Consider the following 21,314-nt stretch of genomic DNA (forward strand, 5'->3'; position numbering starts at 1 on the left):
AGATGACCTGGGGGGTGGTGCATTCAAAGTGAAGAAACCTGTTCTTTTTGACCCTCATAAATGTAAATAATTACAATAAAGGTCCCTGCATCAAGTCAGGTGTTACCAGGTTCAGACATGGAAACAATGGGGTTTCCTTTCCTTGGAGAGCCTTCTTCCTCTGTTTACCAACCAAGCAGAGATGAGTCAATAGCACTGAACTCTAATCCATTTGTCCTCAAGCTTCCCTTACTTCAGGGACAGGCAGACAGTCTTTCTCAGTCACTAAGTGGCCAGTTAGCATCTTAAATGAATATTCTCTTTCTCTTGAAAGCCCTTTGTCCCTCTACTGCCAGCAGACTTCAGGCCTTGCAAATCCACTTGTGTCTGAGCCTGAATGGGCTTGTCATCCACTTGGCAAAGAAGCCTCCTGCAGAGGTCTTCCTTCTCCCTGTTATATAGTATGTGCTTCCAGCCTACTTACCACAGCTCCTGCCTGGCCATACTGTATCCCACAACTATTGTAAGACTGAGTAGTTGCCAGTGTGAATTTCCACAGCAGATGTCTGTCTTCCCTTTTCTCAGTGTGCAAATGCAGCCACAAGTGACATGTCCCCATGTCTTCGTTTATACATCTGTGTGCAGGTGTACACACACAAAAATAAACAAATAAAATGTGTTAATCCGTGTGCTATGTAATGAAGCCTTGCACTTCTTTTTTAAAAAAAGAAATTCAAAGCAAGCACAAATAATCTACATCTGCCAGAATTCTGGGTGGTTGTGACCTCCAGGAAGGTTGTGGAGCAAAGGAGATGGGGAGAAGAGATTGGCAGCTACTGTAAGGAGCAGTTCTCCACCACTAGCTGTTGGGAAACCAGGAAGCCAGGTGTAGATCTCTGCAACTTGAGAACACGGGTAATACTTTGTGGAGGTGCATATATTTGTACCAATTAGGCCTCTTCTATAACTAAGGAGTGAAAGTGAGTCACAGCTTCATTGAGGTTGTTATTAAACATGTTTAAAGATGATTGTAGCACTGTTCTGTAAGAAACTTTGGGGAGAGGGAAGGCACAAAAGAGGTTACCTGAGTTTTGATCCAGCTCTTCTGCCATCCACATAGAAGGTCCCGTGATTGATTCTGTAGGTGCTTTTTCCTGGGTTGATGCTATCTGGCTGTGGAGGCAGATGGGAGAGTTTTCTGTGCTTTAAACAGGAATGGAACTGCCAGCCTTGCAGAGGTCATGAGAGGACATTTCCTTCCATAGCTGATGGAGATATGGTCCCCAGGGACCTTGGTGCAAGAATGATAAGATGTGGAGACTGCCAAAAAGTGCAATAACATCTGTAGTCTGGAAGATGATTGTATCTGGGTTACCCAGTTACTGCGATGAAACATGTGGTGAAGACACAACCAAGTGTTTCATGCTTGTGGATTAAAATTTGTAGTTCTTCAGATTGCTTATGAAGTTGTAATGACTTTATAGTGATATCTTTGTTAAAGTAGCATGGAAAGAAATCTGACTGGGCAATTTCTCTGTTTTTAGTGCACGACTTGGGGCAGAGATAGGGAAGGTCTGAAATTCTGGAGGAGTATTGGCAGTAAGAGGCTATTATGTGACAGGAATGTCCAGTTGATGAAAATCAAAGAATTCCCCAATTACTGCACAGTGACAGCTCTTCTTAGAGTATCCTTCAAGGAAGAAAAAAAATTAGAAGCAGAGCTGTGGGCTAGCCTCTGGGCTAGGGAAAGAACTCTTTCCTTCCAGGACTGCCTCCAGTTCTTCTATACACTGTAGGTACTTCCTTTCTAAATCCTCTTCCCTGACAAAAAGAAAAACCCTCCAGATCTTCAAACCCTGTTCTCCTGTCTTTGTAACCCTTCTTAAAGCATCCTTTTGAAATGGTCTCCTGGAGATGTTGTGTGGAAACGTCACTGTCTTGTTTCACAGTGTTGCAAGAGGTGTGCGGGGATGTGTGCTGTTACAGTGAGCAGTGAGTTACTAGTGAATACGAGAGAGAGTTTTAGGAGCAGGCTTCTTTCAGGCTATGGTTCCGATGTTAGTATTGGCTACTGCTGCACGAAGGAGGTCACCATGTTTTGCAATGTGTCTAGGTGGTTATCTTGAGTGCTCTTGAATGTGAGGTAATATTGATATTCCAGTTGTGGGGTAGTAAATCTGCAGGAAGTTCTCCTGTGCTCTTATTTGTGTACTAGCACTGCTTTTCATGTGAGCATGCATTACTTTGAAAGGACTTTATTCCATGACGATAATTTCTGTTATTAGTTTTAAAAATAAATTCAACTGTTATTGTAACATAAGAATCAAGATTTATGCGAGAGAAAAATGTGCCTGTAACTTAAGAGAGGAAGAATGAAATGGCATTTAACAATGGAGTAATGCATTCTGTGCACATTCAGACATCTCCCCTTTTACTGGCTTTTGCGCAGGGAGTGAATGTTTTGCTTTGTGTCTGGGCTGCAGGTTTGGGGGAGAGAAAGCAAAACTGCACATATTCTGCAAGGAGGAGCTATAATGCAGATAGATCCAGTTCAGAAAAAAGGAAATCTTTTCTTCCAAACAATTACATTCACAAATTCTGGATGAGCATAAAACCGTGTAGTTCCACCCTGAATGTTTTTCAGACGGAATGCTTCTTTCCAGAGTGTGCATCTCATATCAATATAAGTAAAACACGGTAAATGCCACGCTCATTCTGTCCGAGTAGCATAGTTTTGTTCTCGTGCAATGGGAGCAGGTGGTGGGAGGTTGTTTTGATGAGGTTAAGAAGCTCCTCCCCTCTTTCCCCAAGCAGCGGTCTAATCTGCGTCAGCAGTAATTGTGTGCCTTGCACTGCTTTTCAGTGAGGGTGAGTGCAAGAGATACATCAATACGAGGTATCAAACTGAGGCTTAGATGTTCCTTTTAAGTGGCTGCTCATTTCCTTGAGCCATAACATGGGCTAAAGGTTAACTTACACATTCTCCGTGGAAGAACAGTTTCTTTTTTGGGAAAGGAGAAGGAGGGGGGAAGGGCGTTGTTTCGCGTTCTTTCCTACCTATAGACTAAATGTGATTGTACAGTGCTGTTCATGCAGATTTTTCTCCCCCCCCCCCCCCCCCCACTGGATTATTTGCTAATCAGACTTCAGTGCAGTGGCGATAAGAGAGAGACTGCTGCCTAGCTCGGAGGCTCTGCCGAGCGCCCGAGCCCTGGCGCTGAGGACCGAAGCAGCTGCCGCTCTCCGGCTCCCGGCGTCTCTCCGCTCCCGTCCTCTCGCCCCCGCCAATGGGCCTAGCGCGGGGGAGCTGTCCGAGGTGCTAGGATGCTGGCTGCGCGGGGGGTCAGGGCAGCCGGATTGCAGCAGGAGAGGAGCCCCACAGTCCTGCTGGCACCCGAAGGTAGGCTTGCTCTTTGTTTGAGAATCCCTGATTAATCAACAGTAGCATCAACAGACTAAGGCAGCTGGAGAGAGCAAGCCTGCCTGTAGTCACGGGGGAGAGAGAGAGAGACGATGCCACAAGCTAGACTGCCTCAGACCTTCTGTATTTAAGTGGCAATGAGAGAGCGAGCGTTTTTCCTGCTGCAAGAAGCCATTTGGATAGGATGTTTTCTATTCCTTATATTCCGTTCTTTTTGTCTCCACAGAACATATTCAAATGAGGCACCTTAGAAATCTCTGTGTTAGTGCATATGATGGTGCCGTAATCTTCTATGTTGTAAAGTGGGTAAAAATCATCCAGTTTCTTCTCTGCTGGACCTCAAAGCAGGGTGTTGTTTATACCCTCCCATTATCTGTACCCTCTCTTCTCTGAATGTGGATTTAAAGAAGCAAGCACCTGTCTTCTCTTGCCACTGCATTTTTTAAAAGCCAAACTTTCCATGCCATTTTAATCGTGTGTTAAGAAGATCTTTAACATAACACACTGACTTGTAGTGATGTTGAATTCTACAATCTGGGCAATTTTGCCAACAAGATTTAATGCACTTTAACTGAAGAAAAAACTGAGCCTAACTGCAAATCTGTTTCTTATGGTGCTGAAATATCCCTTCCGACTGCACTGAGATAACCACAGGAAAGGGCTTTTACAGGCAAAAGTCACCTTTGATTATTGCACTTAGCAGTCCCCGTGGACTTAAATTTTGGTACGTACATATTTTAATACATTATATGAGCATGCTAATAAAATATGGTGCTAATTAGAATAAAAATATATTACAAATTGTAATAATGAGTAGTCAGAATGCATAAGGATGAAGTTGCATGTATTTTTAGGAGGTATTAATCAAGCCATTGCTAAACTAAAAGCTGAAGTCTATTTGACTGATTTTGTGTACTTCACATGTTGATTGTGCTTGTCATAGAGACATTTTGCAGCTGGATTTTTTTTTGTTTGTTTGTAAAAAGCACTGTGAAATAATTAAAAACATTCTTTGCTATTTTCTGATGAAATAATTTCTAACATCTATGTTAGTTACGCATCAGACCCGCTGCACCATTAAAATTTTACAGCATCTTAATGTGATGCTGGTGGTAGTGAAATCACCATTTCATTTTCTTAAGGAGGAAGAAAAAAAATACATCCATCAGCAAGAAGCTCATTCTTTCTTCTGAGTTCAAATGTACTCCTGTTTGCATGCAGAATGTGTGTCTATATGTCTGTGTGTGTTTTGTGGGTTTATTTCTTATTGTTGTTCATAAGTCTTCTGCATAATATTGGGATGATAAAATGTCATGATTGCACTTAAGTGCTGGTCATTCTGAATCTAGATTTGTAATTGTCCAACATCCCTGTGGTTAGGAGGAAGCATTATTTTCCTCAGGGGATAAAAGTGATAAAAGTGTTGCTGTATTGCAAAGTAAACAACAGCTCTTTACATTCTGGAGTCATAGAGGAGTCATTGTTAGCAAAGACCTTTTCCCTTTTCAAAAGGCAGTAGCAAGGGAGCCAAAATTCAAGGCTGAGGCTATTTTTTTCTGTTCTTAAAACTACAGGAAGCATAACTTTCCCCTATGAAGGGCACAATGTCTGTAGAAATGGACTATTTCTTTAAACCCATGCAGTAGCATTCTCATTCTACTGAAGGAGCCACTTTTAACCTCTTTAAGTGAAGGGCTTAGCTCTACTTAGCTTCAGTGATTTCACCCAGGTGCTAGAAGTCATGCTGTGCAGCATAATGAGGGTAAGGTATATAATCTGTAATCCCAGTCAAAATACAAAGTATATTTTGTACTTCCAAATGAGTGTAGTTGTTATTTTTCTTTAAATACCTGCATAAAAAGTTGTCAAATGATATATAGTAGGACACTTGCAACCTATTTCAGAAGGTCTTTCCTCTTTGACATTAGTATTTAATGTGTCGCTGTCTGTGAAAACAGAAATGCCAGCTCATTGTTAAGAATGAGCAGGGAATGCAACTCTAAAAAGCACGTCTTAGCAATTTGTCTCATCACATTCAACTGTTTGGGTATTTCAAAGCTCACTTGATATAAGGTACATTTATGATAAGAGACAGAGTTCTGCAAAGTAGTCTCTAGTATATTTTTCCATCACTGATTTTTTTTTGGTTGCAGTGAAAGTATTCTTTGTACACCTAATACCATTAGATCCTTATTAGTATGCTGTGGTCAGCAGTTGGTAAAAATTGGATATGGCTGGTCTGTCTACTTTGCTCTTACTGCCTTGCAAGCAACTAGAGTGCAACGGTTCAAACTCAAGGGTTGAATGGCTGATTAGCATCCTTGATTTGTGCAGAATCTTTCTGATGTACTGAATTTAGTGGAGGGAATTGACAGGTAATGTGAAAGCAGGTGTGTTGTCAAAGAGAGGAGACAGTATGTGGAAGGGAGACAGGCAGGACTGGAGAGATGTGTAGACCTTTATAAATTAGGGTTGGACTCAGGACTTTGGGCAACCCCACTCTTGTGTTTCCAGGCTCTGTTCTCCTACATTAAAATGAAAAAAAACCCAAAAAACCACCCAACCAAAAACCACCCCCCCAGCCCAGCCCAGCCCCCCCCCCCCCCCCCCCCAACAAAAAACAAACAAAACCTCCTCTGGTTTGGAAGAAGGCAATCAGTGCCTTTGTCATTACTTCAAAAAGCTCCTTCAATTTAATGTCAGCATTGCCAATTTTCAATGCAGCACAGCTGCAGCTTATGGCTGTCAAGCGTGCTGAAAAACAACTGATATTTTGGGGATCCTCATGTGAATAAGAGGGAGAACTGCATGTCTGAATACTAACATATAGCACTGCTTTGAGACTGTGATATTGGGTTGATTACTCTCATATTATGAATTCAGTATTTTTGCACACTGATCATATGAAAAGGAGGTGGGTTGTGTTCGACCAAGAATGTTGTATGTTCAGCTTCAGAGCAAATAGTTAAGTTAGAAGTAAGGTGTGGAACAGTCTCATAAAGCACAATCCATTATTCTCCCATAGAAATTGTGTCTGAGTCAATACAAAGGTCTTGAATTCAGTTATGTAAATGTTTCTAGGCAAACCGGTAAGGGGACTGCTTGCCCTTGCCAGTAAACCAGATGCACTTGCAGGGAAGGAAAAAAAAAAAAAAAAAAAAAAAAAAATCTTGCTTGCTTTACTCCTCCCATGCTGACAGCTGATTGCATGGGCCATGACAGCGTGAGCTGCCCTGTGCTCCTTTGCCAATGTCCTTCTGATTTGGGGATACCTGGAGGGGAAGGTACCAGTGTGCATGATTGGTTTGGTTTGTTTTTTTCCTCAGTGAGGTTTCACATAGTGTTAGTTTGACCTTTAAGAGATAAAGTGAACATGTTGGAGAATTCCTTGTGTCCTTGCACTCAGGTGAATTTCCAAAAATCTTCATGTTCAGTGAATGCTCACAACAGAGCTCCTCCAATCAATTTCTGTTGACTTCTCAGTATGTTGGCTTCAATAGCTGAAATCCATGGCTTTTCCTCCTCCCTGCTGTCTCCTTCTGTTCCTTCACAATGATGAGAGGAAGAGAAAGGAGTGTTAAAAGAATTTCCCAAACAGAGCAACTCCCAGTTAGTTTTCCAGGGTGTTGTAGTTTAACCCCAGTCAGCAACTAAGCACCACATAGCCGCTCACCCACTGCTGTCCCCACCCAGTGGGATGGAGGAGAGAATGGGGAAAAAACCCCAAGTAAAACTAGTGGGTTGAGATAAGAACAGCTTAATAGAACAGAAAGGATGAAAATAATAATGATAATAACAGTAAAAATAATAACAAAAGAATTGGAATATACAAAACAAGTGATGCACAATGCAATCGCTCACCACTTGCTGACCAATGCCCAGTTAGTTCCCTAGCAGTGATCTATCCCCTGCCGCACCATGCCAACTACCCCCAGTTTATATACTGGGCATGATGTCACACGGTATGGAATATCCCGTTGGCCACTTTGGGTCAGCTACCCTGGCTGTGTCCCCTCCCAAATTCTTGTGCCCCTCCAGCCTTCTTGCTGGCTGGGCATGAGAAGCTGAAAAATCCTTGACTTGGTATAAACACTACTTAGCAACAACTGAAAACATCAGTGTGTTATCACCTTTATTCTCATACTAAATCAAAAACATAAGACTATACCAGCCACTAGAAAGAAAATTAACTCTGTCCCAGTCAAAACCAGGACACAGGGCTGCTTGGTTTCAGAAAACAAAATGGACTGAAAACAATTTGATTGCAAATACACAGGTGACTCTGTATGGTCCTTGTTACCAGCTAACAAAATACCTGACCACAGTGTGTATGTTAGGGGTACCAAAATGATGGTGCCTCACCTACAGCTTACATGACTTATTTAACAACTTGCATTTGCATATTTTTAATCAAATATAAATGTAATCAAACAGAACATTTGCCTGTACTTGTATCTGCCCTGACAGATGGTTAGGAATTTCTCACTGCCTGAGTTTACTAGTCAGTAGAACTTTGATCAAAAGTTGATCAGTGCTGTCCACACATTTTCCAAGGAGGGTGACAACGCATGTCTCAATGGTCCACATGTATTGGTTGCAGCCTACTGCAGTTATATTTTAATTAATATTTAATTAATATTTTATATTAATACATTAAGGTAACATAGTATCTCTGACGTGGCATTAAATAAAATTGGTCCTAGTATGCTATACAAGGAATACTAATGCTGTAAAAATGTTTACAGTAATTAGTTAAGCTTTTTGCCCCAGCTGTTTGCATTTTTATTCCGTTTAAGCATAGCATGCACAACTGTACAATATTAGTAAATGCAATGAGGCTGTAAAATAACATTCATGTAGGAGATACATGGGTTTTGATCCAAAAAATGCTTGCTACTTGTATAGATGCTTTTCAGAGTTAGTGCCATAAGAGCTGATTCAAAGTTTTGAAATATCTGGGTGTTTCCCAACCCCCTCCAGGAATACCTCAAACTGAATTTGGTGTCACAAGCATGGAAGCATCAACAGGCACAGGAGGAGTTCAGTAGCTACAGTTGCTCAGTATTGTTGCAGGATTGGAACTTTGTTAGGACAAAGAACATATCTTGATCCATTTATTAAATATTGTGTAAATTTTTGTCACTCTGTGTGAGTTTAGTAATAGAAAACATCAGTGATAAACTGTATCTGGTCAGTGCGTGCGGCAGAATAAAGGCTTTTATTTCAGTCTTTTTGCAATTGGAATGACTTTATGTCCTCATATGAAAAATAAATATCATAATAAAAGGAGATTCAGTATATCCTTAAGTGTCAGCTCATTTTTGACCTCCAAAAAGAAAGGGAAACAAGGGATGGTGGGGGGGAAGCAGTATTGTTGTCATAAAAGAGAGTGTGAAACAGATCAAGTTCTATATGTCTCGGGGAAAAATGGATCAGAACTGCATTTGTTGAAAGGCTGCTGAAGTTATTTTCAGTATAAAATCTCATATTATATTTCAGGAGTAAAATCTGGTCACTGGAGAAATCAATGGCAAAACTGCCATTAAGCTCACTAGGGTGGGATTTCTCTGTTGTACAGGGTTATCTGAATTTGATTCAACATATGCAGAAACTAGGCTTTACTAGAAGTCCAAAATGAAAAATACAGTGAAATAGCCATCTATTGGGAAATGGCCCAGACTTTAACCATCAAAAACCAGATACCATTTAAGAAGTTCAGAGTTAATGGAGTTAGAGCCATCTATGCTGTTAGCATTGTTTTTAATCAGGTAAGGCTTCACGCTGTAGACAGAGACTCCCAGGAAGGGGCTATGGTATCTGGGCTTACTTTTCTTTATCGGAAACGTTAGGAATTGGTCTAAAGTGACGTCTGCTGAAGCATCAGTAACATTAATAGAGTCTGTTTAGTTCATTGTCAGCTTCCCAATGCACTCCTTTGCAGATACAGTGCCACTTACGGTGAATATATAGAATGGCTCAATGCATATTCAAACCCAGTGGGTTCTAGCTATTTCCAATGTGAAAGCTGTGGGAAATTGCATGCATGCACATCGGGCTGCACTGAAATCTCCTTCACTGGTTTTACCCTGCAGGGATTAGTAGGAGATACCTATACCCATGCCTGAAAAGGCTTTAAGATCAATTTAGTGACCCTGAAAGTCAGCCTTACCCTCATATTCAGGCTTAGTTGATAGAAAAGGTTGTCTTGGGAGGTGGAAGAGGGTGGTAGGAGCAGACCCTTTGCATCCTCTGAATCTTCATGATTTTAAGTCAGGTTACCATTGTACAGAAATAATTTTGATATAGAGACACAGAGAACAAGGGGAAAAAAATTATTGGTGTGCTTTTAAAGTATTAACTGCCTGAAACCAGCTGCTTGTTGTCATTGCTGCTTCAAGTGATCAAAAAACGGGGAAAAAAAATTAAAGGGTGGAAAAATACTTTTTTTTTTTAATCTTTTGCACATTGCTTACTCTATGGATGTAAAAGCATTTTGTTCTTGTGTTCAGGGCTGTGCCTGAATGCCCAGAGTGGATTGCTAGAATCTGTAAGAGCTTTTAGGGTTTTGGGTTTTTGGGGGGTTTTGTTTGGTTGGTTGGTTGGTTTGTGGTTTTTTTCCTAGAATCAGTGCCTACCCTGATCAGAATTTTGCTTGTCCAGCAGTGTAATAAAGGTTAGAACTATGGAAGTATATTAGGAAATGGAGGAAAGATTTTTGTTGCTGATTGCATGGGGACTCTGCCCCCCAAAATCTGTGTGCAGACAGGATACTTGTTGCCTATTCAGTAAGATTACTTCTAGTTGCAGTGCTGGCATGGTTCTCAGGCTGATTCCGAGAAGTCATACCATCCTTCTTCAGGGAAGGGAGAGACGCTCTGGTAGTGAAGAAGCACACATGCCTTGGAGAGCTGAGTTCAGCTGCCAACACTGCCAGCATGTCACTCAGTCACTCTCTGCATCGACTCTTCATTTGTAAGATGAGGGCCCCCCTCGCAGGGCTGTGTCAGGATAATGCCATTTAAGATGGTAAAGTCTCAGGACCTTAAAGTAATTGGTATTTAAAATAAGAAGATGGCACAACTCTGTTTTTCTATTTTACTTGTTTAAGAAGTAGGTAATCTAGTCGTATAAAATTTAAATACCCAGTATGTTTCTTGAAATTATACTTTGCCTTTAGTCACTTGTGGTATTTACTGATGTATCTATACATCAGAGTTCTTGCGATGCCCAGGGTGTCTGCTGCTGAGTCAAAAACCTTTGGGACCTTTCTGAGAGGTTTTAGGCTGCCTGCCATAGCGCCAGGAGTGACCTAGGGATCTAAGTGTGTCTGTTCTCTATGCTGCTTAGCTGGAGGTGCTGTAAACCCAAATGTCTGTCATACCTGTGGAAGAAATATGGAAACTTGGAGAATTCAAGGGCTTTAGAGTTCTGAAGGTCCCAGTTTAGCTGGGATTTCGTGTCTGTTCTTGGAGCTTCAAGATAACAAGCTGTTGGGCAACAGATGACCAGGGCTTATGGGCTCATATCTAGGTTACTAAGAAACATAGGAAACTATTTCACAATATTTCTTTACAGATTTTGAACCTGAAGAAAATTTTGAACTTTTTTGTTTCAAAAAACGTAGCAGTATTTTTCACCTGAACTTCGCAAAATCCTGCAGAATAGGAATTTTATCTGGTGATCTGTTCTAGTGCAGCTTTATCTAAACAGCAAAAAGGACCTGTTGTCCTGGGATGGAAGCCTTTTCAGTCCAATTCAAACTGAGATTCAGGGACGTCAGTGTCATTGCAACTGAAGGGTATTAGGAAAAGGGAACGGGTGGGAGAAAACCTTTTTGGGATTTGAACAATGTATAACTGGATGGATCTGCATCACTTGGAAGAAGAGACTCTTGGGTTTTTATCTCCTCTTGTTTGGAGTAATGTTGTTCTGTGTTCTGAATTGCTTTGTTTATTATTCTTTAGACAGGAGAAAGTCTAAAAAATTGTCCCTTACAGAGATGTTAATTACAATTGACACAATCTCGCTGTCATAAACCATAAGCTATTTTCCTACTGATTAAGGTATTATGTGTTTTTCAACCTGCAGGAAACGTTGCTTTCCTTTGTTCATTATCTCCTGCAAGATGATGAGTTCTAATCAGGAGGAGGTCACTTTGGGCGCTTTTCTCCAGTATATTGAAGATATGGGGATGAAGGCCTATGATGGCTTGGTTATACAGAATGCATCAGACATTGCTCGAGAGAATGATCGCATGAGGAATGAAACAAACCTGGCTTACTTGAAAGAAAAGAGTGAAAAACGCCGAAAACAAGAAGAAGCAATAAAACGGTAAATATTTTGATAAAAAGATGACTGGTCTGGCAGTGTGAGTGAACAGTGAGGGGCTCCATCTCAGGTATGGTAAATATGTGTAGACCAGTTGATTTCTAAGCAGCTTGCTGGTAAAATCCGTACAGACCATTGGCCCATGTCAGGCTGCTAATGGCACGTGTTTTACATTGTGTAGACATGATATTGAATGGTTCTGCCTCCCTTAATGGAAGACAGTATTCCCATCCAAATGTATTCAGTTTAAGCATGTGTGGCTTCTTCAGCAGGTGTGATTCATAACAAAAAGTTCAGATGTTTGGAATAGGAGTTGTAGATCTAGTGGAAAACAGGTCTTTGTCCACTCAGTGCTTTTAGATGGACAGTGTGTGCTTTGTGGAAAGATATAATCGTGCATGAGCTCTTGCAAGACAGGGACAGCCTCACAGGTCAAAATAGATTCCCCTTGAGCTGATGTTTTAAATCGGGTAAATTTTCAAAGCTCTCTAATTGCGCTCTAAGATTGTACCAAAAAAAATGTGTTATTTATGATTTCCCCACCATTCTGCATGCTCTCAAGTCAGTAAAAATATTGCAATCATTTAAAGAAAAATGGATCAAGCCCCTGATGGGTAGAACCCTATAATGGCTGCTCTTGAACAATTCCATTGATTTTTAATTGATGGTTAATGAAAGGAGCACTCACATGACCTGGCATCTTGTGCCAATGGATAGCGATGAAATCTCTGCAGCCTCCTGGACAGGAAACGAAGGTTGAATGGGATATATATGAATATTTATTATATACACATTTGCATATTAAAAAAATTGCATTTTCTTTAGGAGAGGGACAAATTCTGTAATACAGGTGAATCATCCATCCAAATGCTAAACTTTTATACGCAAATAGATGGCTTGAGCACAAACTGATAGGAGGTCCTTTGAATTTTTTCTCCCAGCAAGAATATTCTGTATTTCAGTTTAAGTGATTAAATTTTATGCTATGTCTTGGGTACTGTACATCCGCGTGTAACAGACATGCTGTGCTGTGAACGTTCCAGCAACGCCTCGGTAGTCTGGTAATTTTGATGGAATGTTAAAAGGAAAAGAACAGCACATACAGTTTGACAGAGGAGGGAGAAGCAGCAACGTAAAGCAAAATTATAGCTGCTGTACATTCCAGGAAGTAAAACTTTTTGGATTGTCACTAATTTGGTTGGGGGGGGGTGGGGATAAGAATAATGTGAAATGAAGGTGCACAATGAGAACCCATGCAATGTGTATTTTGGTACCCTCTGGACTGTTATCTTGTCAGCTCAACTTTTGGGTGATCTTTAGGCAGATTCAAACTATTGGGGAGTCAAAGGCATAGGCTGCTTGTAGCAGGAGCTATACTGTGCACAGCTACATGAGAAAAAATGCTGTTCCCTGCAGGAGATTAATACAGGAGGGTTATTTTTGTTTGTTTTGATTTGTGCTAGATACACATTTGGTTTCATTCTTGCCATCTTTGTTTAGTGTTCATCCCTGTCTTTTGATTACTGAATAGCTACATAAACTGCAAAATTTCCAAGAGGAAAGGGTAGGGAGACCCACCTCAAAATATTTCTTAATATGATGGAGAGGGAAGTTAAGTTTTAGTTACGTTAAGCAGAGGAAGGCTTTGAATCAGTCTCAACTGTGAAGTGAGTGCATGCAAAAGTGCTAGTCAATAAATTGCTGTTTTAAAGTAGTGAGATGAAGAGTACTTTCTCATCTTACATTACTGGCTCTTCCCCACTGAGGAAAATAAAATAAAAAAACTCAAAGATGCAAATATTTTGAATGTATTGAAACATCACTATTTCATTGACTTAGAATTGGCTAGAAAAATAAATTCCACAGTCCTTGTGGTAATTTCTTCATTTGATGATAAGCTATGTTAAACTGTCAGTGTATACAGATGTATTTAGAATATGGTCTTCAGAGCTGACAGCTAAGTAAGCTATGCTCTGGCTAACCTGTTTACATGCACTTTTGTATGAGTGACCATGAAGTTCACTAAGTGCCAGAACAGGTTTTGTTATGAATAAGTTTCCTGGGGCATGAGAGAGTAAGTTGTGGACCTACCTGGTTCTTTATAGTCCTCTAGCCAAGCTTCTCTACCTAATTTGAATGGCAGTAACAGTATTTCCTACCTTGTGGTTGGTTTGTGTGGTTTTATTTATTGATCTTGGCAAAGTGATTTGATGAAGAGCTCTGGCTAAGTGCAGGTGATATAGGTCTGGGCCAAAACATGAATTCTTGCTCATGCTGAACTGAGATCACTGAGAACTGAGCTCTCCTCTGACTCAGAAGACACAAGGAAGTTTAACAGCAATGTAGTGGGTTTATCAGAGGAACAGCACGTATATGTATGTGGATTGGAGGTATTAACATTTCTTGAATATAGTGTTCTGTGCGAAACCATGTTTGCTGTTAGCCCCCTCTGCTCCTTCCCCACTTGGCTTATCTCAGTAGCATTGCGGGGGTAAACAATATCTGTCTGAGGAAACAAAGTAGGAGAAACACCTTAGGAAAACTTGGAAAATGCTGTCTTCGAGGCTTTTTCTCTGTCTTATTTCCTCTGTAAACTTGGAGAGGGAAAATGAGATATTTGTGATCAACCCTTGATTAGGAAAGCTAAAAGCAATGGCAGAACATCTGATTTGCCTAAAGGAACCATGATGTCTGAAGTCACTTAGGCTGATTGCAATTGAGTCTGCTCCCTGTAGTAACCTCTAGAGATTGATCCAAGGCCATGTTGTCTACTGAAACACAGAAGTCAGGAAAAGTAAAGTAGGATTATTGATTTCTTCTTTGTTCTGTACTATTTTCCTTATGTCTTTACCTTATCTTGGTGGGTATTTATATTACCCCTAATTCCTGATAGTGTGGCCTAGATAGCAAGTGGTGCACACGTGCAGTGATAACAGTGCTACCAGTCTGGAGACTACCAACAGCTGAAAACCATCTCCTTAGCAACAAGGGAGTCACCCCTGTGATTAACTGCAGGTAGATTTTGAGCAGGAGAAGGGGTTCCAGCAAACACTCCCCTTTTGCTTGTGGGAATCAAAATAAAGCACTTATAAGTCTTTGGCACCTACTGAAAATTACCTAATAGTCCAATTATTGAATTTTTGAGAAGCTATTAAATTTTAGTGTTCGGATGGTCTCTTTTAGAAGAAGGCTAATCATGTATATTAACAACATAATAATGAGTAATTTATTATCTAATAAAGTGGTGGTATTCACACACAACACTATTTGGAAGCAGCTGTTATTTACCTAAATCATCTTATAACCATGCTGAATGACTTAAGTTCATTTAAATGCATTAGTCTGAGCAGTTTGGAAACAAGATCAGAAAAATGACCTAAAAAAAAAAAAAGCTGTTTGATTGTATGTTTTGTCTTCCTAAGGATACATTGTGTTGCATTTCTTCAGTAGCACTGATGGACCTTTGGTGTGATTGCTATCTCATTGTGTGTGGTTCTGATAGGTTAATTGTGGGGAAAAATGTGTGGATCTATTGTACATTGCAGGGGATAAAGCACATCGTATTGGATTGAAGAAAAAAAAGCAACTAGTCTTTGTCTGCGCTTGCTGGGCTGAGTCAGCTGATCTGATCTGAATTTCTGACCTATTTTTAGTACGGTACTTAGCAATCATGCAGTGAAAATAAGGTTAATGTACTGATCAGTAGCTGAGAGTAAGCCACAATAAATATGTTAGTATATATATATTTTGGGCCTAAGTTTTAGACCTTCCCCCCTCCCCCCCAACTTCTATTCATCTGGTCTCACTACTTGATCATTGTCTGTTCAGGTGGCTGTGTCCAGACTAAAAGAACATACTGGCATATTGCCCGCAGTGCTTATAAATTACAAATAAAGTTATGAAGCAGTATCGTTTTCACTGGCAATAAAGTTGCAGTACTGCGAGATGTACATTTGCTATGATACAATATCTGCCACAGGCAGCATTTCTGGGAACAGAAAGTAGATTTGCCTCGGCGGTGGTGGGTGCCAGGGTAAAGGTGAGTATTTTGAGTTTACATAGGGCACCTGTTAGAATAGGCAGTTGCTTTCTGACTCATCCATAACTGAAATATGTATATTTAGATATTTTATATGTATTATATATAGTTTTGTGTGGATACTTCACTGGTGCTTTTTTAATTGTATAAATACAAAATCTTGGTAAGAAACAAATAGTGAACACTCCTCCTCCTCTGAAGGCTGAGACGTTGCATTAATCATAGGGAGTGGCTGAGGTTGTAAGCTTTGATAGGAGATGTTTGGTTTGAAAATTCTGCCTTCTAGTTTTTAGGTGTCATTCAAGCTACTCTTTCTGTTATGGAAGTCGTCATTTTGATTTGTAACACTATGAAGATATGACTGCTCCAGTGTAAAGCTGATGGTGTTGATGGGTATGAATTTCTACTTGCCCAATCCTGGACTTAGCCATCAAAATATTTATTTCTACTTCTAATGGCTTCCCCTACTCGTAGCTCATTCCCAGCACCTAAGTGGCTCTGTGGAAAGCTTTGTTTCTGCTTGTTGAGGGAAGTATCCAGACAGATGCTGTGAAGAGGAGGAGCTTTTAGGAGCACTGTTCTGTGCTAAAGCTAGCAGAAATGGGCCAGTGAGCCAGTGGCAGAGTTAAGCTCTTGTAATAAAGAAGGAATTGTAATGAACAGCTGTCATCCTAACCTCTCCTTCCTTTGGCAAATCAAATATTGAAGACTAACCCATCGGCAAAAGTAAGATCATATTTTTTATCTTGCTTTTTTTTTTTTTTTTAAGGTTGTGGAAGTAATTGAATTCAGGTATTATCTGTCTGTAGTTTTCTGTAGTTCCTGTCCTTAGGTTCCTTTGTGAACAAGACATAAGGTATGTGTCCTTCAACTAAAAGTTAAGTGTTACCAAGTGTAGGTGACAGCAAGCAAATATAAAAATATTTCTATGCATGGGATTATTCACTGCCAGAAGCTCTGTTCATCTGAGAAAATCTGTGTAATCTTAGAGTATATGGACATGTGGAGGTGTTTCTACCAAAAGATTTTTACCAGAATCAAAAATAACCTAAGTAAAATAATTTCATTTTGAATTTACTGTTTATAATATCTTGAAATCAGGAAAATACTTTAGGTAAAAAACGCTTAAAGTACTGTTTCTTCTTTTTCTCAACATTTGACTATAGTTGAAATTTTGCATAGTGAACTACACATTTCTAAATTTGCAGGAATACTTATGTTTGCTAGATTACAATATGCTTACAGCCAGAGCTCAAGAAAAAGGTGAAGGAAGTGCAAGAAATATTTTGAATCACAGCGAAGGGCTTGGTTGAAATACCTGCAAGCACATTATTGAGGTGTTATAAATTACAAGCTTGTGAACCTATTGTTATTGGTTTGGTGTGTCAGTGGGGGGGTGGGGTGGGTTTTTTCAGGGTTTGTTTTTTTTTTAATTCAAATCTGAGTTCACTCAATGAATGTGATTTTTTGGATATGAGGTCAGTGGCATGTGTTCCTTTAATCAAAGGGTATGTGTTATGAGCAAGCTTAACTGTGACACTGGTTGTTTTCTTTATCTTCCTCCTGGACATGTTGCATACTCATTTCATCCTAGATTAAATTATTGCTGTGATATCACCTTTATAGTGGAAGTGGCTGAAGAGGTGTGATAGAGACTAATTCTAGTATAATTTGAAAATCTCTTTTGCATGAAAATATCATAGGGTCTCTTTTGAAGTTGTGTTGATGTAGAAAAAGTAGCATTGATAGCTTTTTTTTTTTTTCATCAAGAGTAAGTAAAATGGTTGTGTAGTCAGTGACCTCCAAATGTATTTTTGTTGCATTTATAAGTAAACAGATGTGATGATCTAGCCAACAAATCCTCCCTTCCAAATGCTCATATCCATATGGCCGCCTGTATTATTGCCACACAACATAAACAACAGACACAATGCAAACTATATCATACTGCTGTTGCTGTTATTCTGAGAAGTTTTATTTTAGGACAGTCATGCAACAAATGTCATTTAAAATTACCATAGAGGCTGATAGCCTGCTTGGTAATCCCAAGTACCAAGCAAATAAAGCAGAAATCATTATCAGTTTGGTATCTAAATCTTGAAGTTATTTTCAATAAATCTTCCATGATTTTAAGGTTCCTGCCTACAACTTTTACTCTTTTTTAGGGAAGTTATATGATCTGTTCACCTTCATCATTCCACAAACTGCTCAGATGTATACTGGCTCACTATGTAAGTGGGTGCATTTTTGCTTAGGATTCATTTGCTATATTTAAAAGCATAATTAGAAATGTGGGTCATAGAGGGTCCAGAGGACTTCTAAAGGGGTTACAGACCCCTTTTTTTTGTTAAAATGCAGTCTAAATGGTTCCATGCTATTGGTATTTGCAGGCTGTCTGACCACCTGTGTAAATGAGTGAACTGGCCTTGCTCCAATTCCATTTGGGCATGTGTTCGCATACAACCTACAGGCTGGTGCCTCCTTGGCAGACTGAGTCATTCTGGAGGAGGTCTGTTGTACCATTGGGAGAGTCCTTGGCATGCCATTACCGAAAGATGCTGGGGGGTGTATGGATCTTAATGTCCATTTTTTAGTCATTCATTCCCATTCCACTTTTTTTTCTGGTGGTTAAAATTATCCAGCATTGTCTCTAACCCAAAAGCCCCTCTTGGCAAAAAGCCCCTCTTGGCAAGACAGAGATGCATGTAGACCTGTGGGGAAGTAGATCTTTGCACATCCCTGTAGGGTTCTGGTGGTGCTGCTATTTCTAGTCAAAAGTTTGCATTTGTTTGGAAAATGTCTTCAAGTGTATTATGAAATTGCACAGAGTAGGGCAGAAATAAATAAAAACTGTTACTATGAATCCAGTAACTGTGTTACTGGATTAAAAAAAAAGGATAACTGTTTTCAAGCATGTTTTCAAGCATGCCCAAATAGAGTCTAGATGGACTTTATTAACAGAGAAATACATTCAGTAAAACAATGCAATTAATATGCCATGTAACATTAATAAAGTCTAGCCCAGGACTGCTGGCAAAATTGAAGCATTGATCTCTTCTGGTTCAAGGCTTCCGGTAACCAAAAAGTACTCCATGCTAAAGTTCACTGACACCTGACAAATGTTGTAATTGCCTGTGACCTGAATTAAGAATTCATGTTACAACCTGAAGGGCAGATACTTGTACAGAAGACATGCAGTAAGTAGTCTCATGACCCATAAGTAGCAAAACTGCAGCTAGACAGACTCCTAGTCTGTTCAGCCACATGCACTTCGGACATTCTGCCAAAACTGTCTATAGTAAACACTGGGAACACACACCACCAGTCTGATAAACCCAGCAGAACTGAGGGTCTGTGCTAGCATCAGAATAATATAAGTGAATCTTTCTGTGCCTTCAGGAAAATCCATCATTTAAAAATACCTGTTCATAAAGTTGAAGAAAAACAAACATGTTCTTTGAGCGAAACAGCTCAGTGCATTGCACTTTCCAGGGCCATAAATCACAGTTGTATTTGGCTGGTTTTAATAATAATAAAGATTACCCACCCAGCTGGCAGGCATTTGTTCCCTTTGCATGTTCTCCTTCTCAGCACCCTTCTGACAGGTTAGGTGTGCTTTTATTTATTTATTTATTTATTTTCCTCCACGGGAAAGCATAAACATAGTATGGTGCTTGATAATTTGAGATGTTTATTTTCTTAGCCTAAAGAACAGAGTCTGCTCTTGGGTATGCCCCTGGAAGCAGAGAACGTCAGTACAGACCACCTCTGCAACAGAAGCATCTGGTGATGGGCATCTTGTTGCCAAGTTACACTTAGATCAGTGGCTAAAACTCATATGAAAACAGGAATGTGCATGTGCACTGATTAGATTTTTATGCGATTGGATTAAAATGGGAGTAAGGAGAGATTAGAGAAGAAATGGATTGCAGAGACATTACTAGCTGTAGGTTTTAGAGTTAATTTGAGACTCCTTTTATTTTTCCTTCTGGCTTTCCACTCTAATTTGACTTGTAATCCTAAGTGAAGTCAGTTTAAAAATATTAAAAACAAAAAAACCAACACCTCCCCCCCCCCCCCCCCGCCTCCAAAACAACTAACCAAAAAAAAAACCCCAATCCACTGTGTGGAGTGTGTTCTCAGCACAGGGCCTTCATCAGCAATACAGAGCCGGCAGCTGTCTCCCGTGCTGAGAGGCTGTGGCACAGCTGGCATGGGGTGGGCACTGCCAGCTCTCGGGAGACCCGTGCTCAGCTGGGAGTTGGCAGTGTGGATGCGCTGCTGGGGGGGGCGGGGAACGCTGCAGCTCCCCGTGCGAGCTGCCAGGAGCTTGCAAACGAGCAAAGTGAGCTGCTTTGGTCCCACAGAAGGCAGTCATAAGTGGAATTGGTTTTCATTTTATATTTTATTGCACAGTACCCAAGGACCCCCAAATGGAAATTAGATTCCTCTGAAACACCAACCCAGTGTGTGCATGCAGCACAAAGACGGCTCACAGCATGAGCTGAAATTGTACCCAACAGGTGACTAAAGGGACAGCTGAAGAGTTAGGGGGCTGCTCATTTCCTTCCCTGTATTAGTACAGCAGAGGAGAAACTGAAGTGTATCCCCAGTGGTTGTGATGAATTACATCCAGCAGTACTGTCTGAAAGCTAGAGAGAAACACACGCTTCCAATAGGCTCTGGCAGATGCTTCTGGAACGTGTCAAGATTGAGGCAGCCACAGCCAGCTAAAAACCCACAGAAATATTCCTGCCAACAAGCGTGTTACTTGATAAAATTGTAACATTTTAAAAGATCAAAAATGAGAGTAACTGTAGGGTTTACCATAACTTAATAAGATTTACCTGACTTCAATCCATTTCTCCTTTTGGTGGATTATATAGGGCGTATCTCACCAGTAGATCCTCTGCTAGCTGAGGGCACTTCAGTTATTAAGTTGAGATCACATGTTAGGAGCCATTAAGTGAATTGCTTTGCACAGCCTTTCCCTGAATGCTAGGGCAAATGCAGTATTTCATACCCCTAGCTAATTTCATGCTGTAATTTAATTTCTGAAACATACTTTTAATTGAATCTTTAAAGACAAAAGGAAACTGCTGAGTCCTTTAGTATTGCAGAAGAGATTGTTTAAAAACGTAGCCCATCTAGAGAATAATCTTCTATACTTAAACGTAAAGTTTGTTTTGCTTCTCTGCATGCAGCTATGGAGAAACAAATTCCTGCTGTCTGCAGAAAGCTCAGGGCTGAAAAAGAGATACTGGGGAATGTGAGAAGTTATTTATCTTATGCTCAGCTTTGTAACTCTGATATTAGACAATCCTGCAGCCCTCCACAATGTGCAAGTCTGAATAAGTAAACAAAGAGAGGCTAATTAAAAAATTAGTCTCCAAACACCAAAATCACATTAGTAGGAGCTCTGACTAGTGATCTAATTTTTCTAATTTTTGGTAATGAGATTAATTTGAGAGAGATGCAAGCAATTTTGTCATAAACAAAACCGAGTAGCACAACAAAATCAGTTATTTGTATCTTGAAACTGCGTCC

At 40.1% G+C, this 21,314-nt stretch overlaps 1 protein-coding gene across 7 annotated transcripts in view; it reads left to right on the forward strand.

The window, feature by feature from the left end:
- Window positions 1–3,145: 3,145 nt before the first annotated feature.
- NYAP2 (neuronal tyrosine-phosphorylated phosphoinositide-3-kinase adaptor 2) overlaps window positions 3,146–21,314 on the forward strand; it is a 148,994-nt gene continuing 130,825 nt past the window's right edge. For 2 of the 7 annotated variants that reach the window (XM_049802829.1, XM_049802830.1), the window contains exons 1-2: window positions 3,146–4,124; window positions 11,489–11,731. In XM_049802829.1, coding sequence (XP_049658786.1) covers window positions 11,526–11,731 — 206 coding nt within the window. In that variant the 5' untranslated portion in view covers window positions 3,146–4,124; window positions 11,489–11,525. Of the gene's footprint in view, window positions 4,125–11,488; window positions 11,732–16,385; window positions 16,494–17,932; window positions 17,999–21,314 lie in introns of those variants that run through there. The other 5 variants (XM_049802831.1, XM_049802833.1, XM_049802835.1 and 2 more) reach the window with 5 other exon arrangements.

Source organism: Accipiter gentilis, chromosome 6 (assembly GCF_929443795.1).
Source record: "Accipiter gentilis chromosome 6, bAccGen1.1, whole genome shotgun sequence".
Taxonomy (NCBI): domain Eukaryota; kingdom Metazoa; phylum Chordata; class Aves; order Accipitriformes; family Accipitridae; genus Astur; species Astur gentilis.